Raw genomic sequence first — 6770 nt, forward strand, 5'->3', positions numbered from 1 at the left:
TGGTTATTTTATTTACATTGTTCTCAGCTACTCATTTTGATTGCATTCATTTTAATAAATTATACTGTTTCTGAAGTCCCCAGGCAAAGGTTAAGACTGGACCAAATATTTACCTTTAGATGAACGCTATCCTGATGTGCAATCTGGAAAAATTGGGAAAATGCAACCTACACACACGCACTTTTTAAAATAAAAGGAAAAGAAAAAGATGTGCTAGAGGCAGCAAATCGCTGGATTATTCAAAATAAGAGGTGATAAGCAGCTATAGTATTCTGAAATATACAAAGTAAACAGAACCAAAACATTAAGGGAACATCATGCATACTTTCACTCACATTACTGGCATAGATCTCCTGAGCACAAACAGGAAAGAAAAAGCATTTTAAAAATCACGAGAAGTGATTGCTAACTCGCTCAAGTCAACAAGGAGCCCCATCAACTATGTTTTTTTGAAGGGATTTTAACTCAGTAATCAAACAGACTTGAAATTTGAAGTTTGCCTTTAAATGTTAAAAATTTACTAATATTTCTTCTCCCATCTATGACTTCAATACCTGGGGACATAGGGGGCTGTTTTAAGGAAACTGTATGCTCAGTATAAAACTCAGCAATGCTCAATTTCCGCAAAAGCGGCATACGGAAGTTATATTTTTTTACTTTCCTTCAGCTGCTACAAAGACGTGTAATCTCTGAATAAAGATTTGAGTATAATTTCTCAGTATACAAGTGAGAAAAGGCTTGTGCAGAGGCATTTTTATCGAAGATACTACTTTTGTCTGCAGACTTTTTCTCATCCATAGACTTCAGTAACATTACATAACCCTAAATGACACTGTTTGATTTTCTAATACAACAACACTAATTGCCTCCTCTTGTTATTAATTAAGTCTGCTTATTATTTCCTGTTGGGTGGGACCTGTGAGTTCTGGCTCTGTATTTTTAAGATTAAAAAAACCAAGTTCAAATTTTCATATACTTTCAGTAATGAGCAGATACATTATTGGACAACAGTATAAAAACTACAAAACATTTGGAAATTAAATCAATTACAAGTATTAAAGATATTTCAGAAGTGTGATGCTCTGAATCAGAATTGTTGGATGCAGAATTATTGTAGGAAATCTAGACTCGAATTTATTACACCAGATAACTACTAAATTTGAAGAAAAATTCACAGCATGAGGAAATTCACTTGGCAAATAGTAACTGTACCACCTGAATGGCTCCTTTATTAAGTATCTTTACAAATAGAATTTTTGTGTACGTGTTTTATTCCTTTCCCAAGTGTCGAAATAGTGAACTACTACGACAAGAGGAAATGCTACGATGCCATAAATATATAAACTGTTTTTCTAGGATATTGCTAGAATAAAATTAGATTGTTTTTGTTAAAACACATTCAAAGCAACTTAAATCAAAGGAATAAACAATATCCAAATATATGGCAAACATACTCTGGTATATACGTAATGCTACGTATAATGTAAAAATAATGAGGCTCAACACAGCAAAACAACTCTAATAATTACACTGTATTTTAGCCACGTGGGGTGACAATGTTACTTGAACTAGCCTGAGTATCATGTTAAAATGCTGTTACTTTTCCCTACAGATTAAAAAGAATCACTGAATGTTCTTTAGAAATAGTTCTAGTTCATACAAAGTTGTTCATCAAAGTCAAATTTTAACTTAAAAAGCCACACATACCCATTTCGTAAGCCTTCAGTATAATGAATCATCAATATTAAACAGCAAACCTTTTCCTTTTTTGGGGGGGAAGAACAGAGTTTCTGAGAAGCCAAGTAACAAGCAAACCCAAGATTTGAGAAGTCCAGCTCACATAAGATTTGCTGTATCACCAGGTACTTTCACACAAGTTCTGGGGTCTTACTGAAGACACTGGACCTCATTTCATGAACAAAGTCAGCAGAAGAGGGCTCAGAAAATAGGAAGGGCAGTTACCACTGCAATCACAAAAGTGAGCTAAGGGATTCTCAGTGTCATTTTGGTTTCAAACAGCCACTGAAAATGTAACATGACAGAAACAGTCAGTTAAGTAACACCAATAGGTGGAACCAAACAGGTAGAAGCAAGTCAGGACTGTTACAGTTATACCTAGGTTTCAAATCTACAGGTGCAAAGTAGTTACTAAGGCTTTTTTTTTTTTTTTTACAAAGAAATGGTAAAACTCCTGCAGCCTCAATTTTCTACAGTAACCTATGATATAATAAAAACCACTTACACTAATGAGACCCAAAAAAAAATCTCACTTTGGTTTTACTTCATTTGTATGTTAAAATCTGTCCACAAGTAGTCAGACAGAAATATGATCTGTAAGAGAAACAAAAACCAACCAAAGAAAAGCAACACTACACAACTCAGACCTACTTTGCTTTTGATCTGTTGATACCAATAGAGTTTGCTTGGAGGATGCAATGAAATACAGAGGTACTTTAGTTCAGCTAATTCTGCATTTTAAACAAAGGAAAAAATATATCTGGCATTACTTCTCAAAAGAACGTAAAAGTTGAAAGGGGTAAAAAAAAATGCTAGTAGTAGCAATAGTAGTCTGTCAACTCCACCTAAATCCTAAACAAAGGATTTTACCTTGAGACCAGAATAATTTAAAACATCCTTTAAGGCCTTGCCTCTGAAACTGTCAACAGTGCTTCAACAAAACATCTATGTTTAAATAAAAGCACTGACTAAGACTCACTGAAATATTTCTATGCTTACAATTAGATGCTTAGTGCCTGACTGACCTAAGGGCACAGTTAATGACAACTGTAGTTATGATCTTATCAATGTAGAACTTCATAAAAGGTTCACAGCTTATTTAAAGGACATCAAATTACAACTTCCACTTCTAAAATACCTATGTCAGAGCTAAAAGTGACCAAGATCAGGAATTTCATTTTCATTATTTGCCTAAAACAGTCTCTCCTCTTTGTTTTATAATAGCTGTGTTATTTTTTGTCTAAGAACCAAAGAAAAGCTATCAACATGTTGGAAAAAAAATAAATTACACTTTAGAGTTTTCATTATTTGCTTAGGGAAAGGAGTAACAATTTTATTTAAGACTAATACTTCTGAATTTAGAGTTGGCAAACATTTATACCACCTGAAAGGTGAGAAGATTTTGACAAGTCCATGTTGAAGCAATCTATGAAAACAGAGTAATTAACCAGAATCTCTGAAGATTGCAGAATTTTCTCATCACTAGCTACATCAGAAAGCCAACTGTAAGTCAGTAAAAAAAAAAAAAAAAAATATTGTCTGTCACCGTATCTTTGCAACTTCAAAACAACATTTACTTTGTATGCATATAACTATTGATGGGAGACTTGAACTTTGTAGTCAGCATCGAGCATCTTTGATAGTAAAACTCACAGGCGTTCAAACTTGGTTCCTGTCCTTCCAGACTCAAAGCCAAGCATGGTAACATGAATTCCTAACTGCACTTATTTCTGGAGCTTGCATGTATTCATGAGACAGTGGTATGGGAAGATTTTGGGAAAAAGCAATGATGAAAAGGAGGAGTATTGAAAACTCAAAAATTTATTAGTTAGCACATTTGCATCAGTGATATTTATTTGTAGGTATCCATTATTGAATTCATATAAAGGCACCCCAGTGAAAAAAGTAAATTTTTTTTTTAATTAAAAATTATTTTAAAAGTCAAATACATAGTGACAGAGAAACAATTAAATTGCTATTTTTCAATAAATGAAGTAGGAAATTTTAGAATGTGCATATAAATGAAGTATCACCCTCTGCTTTCCACCTTCTCACCCTCTCCCAAGATTTCCTTGTTCTCTCTCCCAGCTCACTTTTTTTTCCCCCAATAAACTTTTCTGATTTCAAAATATATACTACAAAAACATTACCAAAGTGCTGACTGAAGTAAGCATCTACAGGTATGAAGTTTATCTGCTACATTATTTTTAAAAAATACACAACATGACACAAAGTGATACAAAGCTGTTCTCATGTTTACAACCTTAACTCTACTCAAAGTGTATTGACTTGCATGAAAAAATAATTTCGTTTTTTTCATGACTCTACCAGTGATTGACACTTCTTTCTTTAAAAAAGGGACAAAGGATGGAAAAAGGCTTTTGCCCTTCTGTTTAATATTTCAGATTAAATTATTTAAGTCATCTTGCACATATTTTAGCACTGAGTTTCCTTGAAGTCTCCACACTCTGTGGCAGATCCTTACAATAATATTTCAGCATAAATGTCAGTTAAACTCCTGAGCCAGGGAAGTTTATGGAACAGAGGATCTGCCTCTGGATAGTTACAGGCTGCTTTTTCCTCTTTCGTTTTCTCAATTAAACTGCAGTCATCCCTGTAGATTACAAAACACTGCAGACAGGATTACATCTTAGAATGACGTCTTGGTTAATGCTTTCCTAGAATGGGCAGCTACATTCTCTTTTGAAAGAGCAAAAATGCTTTAACTGAAATACTACTTCAAAAGCTGATACTTCACAGCACATTGACTCTGGAAGTCAATAAATACAAAGAGCTGTATATTCAACTCTGTTCTGAGAGAGAGAATTCATCCAGTTAGTATTAACTTTCTCTGTGAACAGAATAAATGAAAAGAAGACTTCTGAAGCACAAAATGTCAAATATGATTGGCATTTTAAAACCATTAAAAAATAATCTGTATTTATTTTAAAATGTTATTCTTTAGCAAAGATTTTGAGCATTTTAAAACAGGAAGTTGAAGTTGTTACGATCCCTTGCCTACAAAGCCTTATACTGCAAATGCTTACAGGCACTCGTATTTACTTATTTGAATGAAATTACAGAGCAGTACACTGCATTATGGTAATGGCCAAACAACACATAGTTCATCTGCATCACGTTTCAGAAATAATATTCCACTTTATATTCACGTAAGTCAACAGTGCTTCTTTATCAAAGCTACCATCAAAGCAGAAAGCGTCAATAGGTAAAAAAAAACCCACAAAACTGCGATGATGAAAAGTTGAATATATTTGATTTTAAGGTCAAATGTAACAGAACAAGTAGTCTGATAATATTCCTTGTCATGGGAAGAACTTTTCAGTTTCTTCACTTACTACTAAACTGCCTTTAAAATCCTCACTTTGAAAGTAGTCTTTATTTATACTGTGCATGACACTGAGCAAGCCCTTCCCAAGACCAGGACACCAAGGTGCCAGTAGCAAACCTATGTGAGCACGGTAACCGCCTGTTTTTTCAAGGTCAGCCGGCGACTATACATCAGCAGACACTCCAACCTGTGTCTCAGGTTAAGCACGTATGTCACCTTCGAAACCAAAAGCGTGAAAAGCAGCACCTCCTCCGCCTACAAGCACCCACTATACGCTCAGCAGAAGTTGGGCTTTCAATTTTTTTTCCCCCACTTTGACAGTCCTTTACAGACACCCCTTCCTAGCTAGGAAGATCCCTGTAATACATCAACAGAAAAGCCTACTACGTGCTTAAAATAGAAATTAAAAAAAAAAAAAATCACAGAGGCAGCGTGCACTAAGAGAGTGCAATTTCTCAAACGCGCAACAGAAATGAAAGCGAGATGGCAATCGCCCGTTCCAGAAACCCCGCACCGGGAAGAAGGGGCTGGCCGCCTCCCCGGCCCTCCACGCCTTACCCTCGCCGGTAGGGCCGGCACCGACACGACCCGCAGCCCCCCGAGTCCCAATCACACGGCGCCGGCCGTTGTCGCCGGTTGCCCGCCTTCCCTTCTCGCTCGCTGCAGCCGCCTCGGCGAGCGCAGGCAAAACCCGCAGCAACCGCTCCCGGCGCTTCAGCAGAAGGTCCATGCCCGGGCCGAGGTCACAGGCGAGCGACTGCCCGGCGCCACGCGTGGGCCACTCTCTCCGTCACCAAACCTCCCCCCCCCCCCCCGGGGGGGGGGGGCCGCTACACTCCACAGCGCTTGCCCCTCGCTCAGCCCAGCCCTAGCAGGGCGCAGCTGCCCACAGCGCTTGCCCCTCGCTCAGCCCAGCCCTAGCAGGGCGCAGCTGCCCGCTCCTGCCCCGGTCTCGCTCCGGATCAGGCCGCAGCGGAGGACGGAGGAAGCACCTTCAGCGGCAAACAGGCACCAAGGTAAGGCAGCGGAGAAAGAAGGCAGCGAACGGCGGGTCAGGGGCCGCCTGGGGCTCACCCGGTGCTGGGCAGGGCTGGCGGCGCCTCGTCGTCGTCTGCCGCTGGCGGGTCCCGGTCGCGCGTCCCTCAGCGCCGCGCCATGTACCCGGCGTGACGCCGCCGGCGCCGCCCGCGCCCTGGCTCCGCGCGGACTTTCCCTCTCCCGTTCGCCCGCCCCACAGCGGGCCCGCTGGCGAGGGCAGCCGAGCGGCACCGGCCTGCGCGGCCGCTGCCTGCGTAGCCTCCGCCCCCGCCCGCCTCTGCCCCCCGGCCCGCCGCACTTCCTGGCTGGAAATTCCCGCTGACGCTCCGGCAGCGCAAACGGCCGGGCGGGAGGGGAGGGGCGGGGCGGAGCGGGCGGCCGTTGTGGGGCAGAGAGGGAGCGGGCGGCCGTTGGGCGCGAGCAGCCGTTGTGGGGCGGGAGGGGGGCGCCTGTACAGCTCCGAGCACCACCAGCTGTCAGCCCCCTCAGCGCAGCGCGCGGCAACAGCCGCCCGCCACCTCACGGCTGAAGCCTCACGGAGAAGTCCAGCCCTGGCGGGCGAGGAGAGAACAGCGGCGAAGAAAGCAGTACAGAAGCGGAGCCAAGGAAGCGCCTTCCACCGACCCGCTGGCGACGAAATCCCTTT

The 6770-nt window shown here is 41.5% G+C and overlaps 1 protein-coding gene across 4 annotated transcripts in view; it reads right to left on the minus strand.

Moving 5' to 3' along the window:
- Positions 1-6402, minus strand: part of NFKB1 (nuclear factor kappa B subunit 1) — a 60298-nt gene extending 53896 nt beyond the window's left edge. For 2 of the 4 annotated variants that reach the window (XM_075751519.1, XM_075751518.1), the window contains exon 1: positions 6161-6402. Coding sequence is in view for 2 of the 4 variants with exons in the window: in XM_075751517.1 (XP_075607632.1) it covers positions 5645-5816 (172 nt within the window). In the remaining 2 variants the exon portion in view is untranslated. Of the gene's footprint in view, positions 1-5644; positions 5845-6160 lie in introns of those variants that run through there. The other 2 variants (XM_075751517.1, XM_075751516.1) reach the window with 1 other exon arrangement.
- Between the last annotated feature and the right edge of the window lie 368 nt (positions 6403-6770).

This window comes from Balearica regulorum, chromosome 4 (assembly GCF_011004875.1).
Source record: "Balearica regulorum gibbericeps isolate bBalReg1 chromosome 4, bBalReg1.pri, whole genome shotgun sequence".
Classification (NCBI taxonomy): Eukaryota; Metazoa; Chordata; class Aves; order Gruiformes; family Gruidae; genus Balearica; species Balearica regulorum.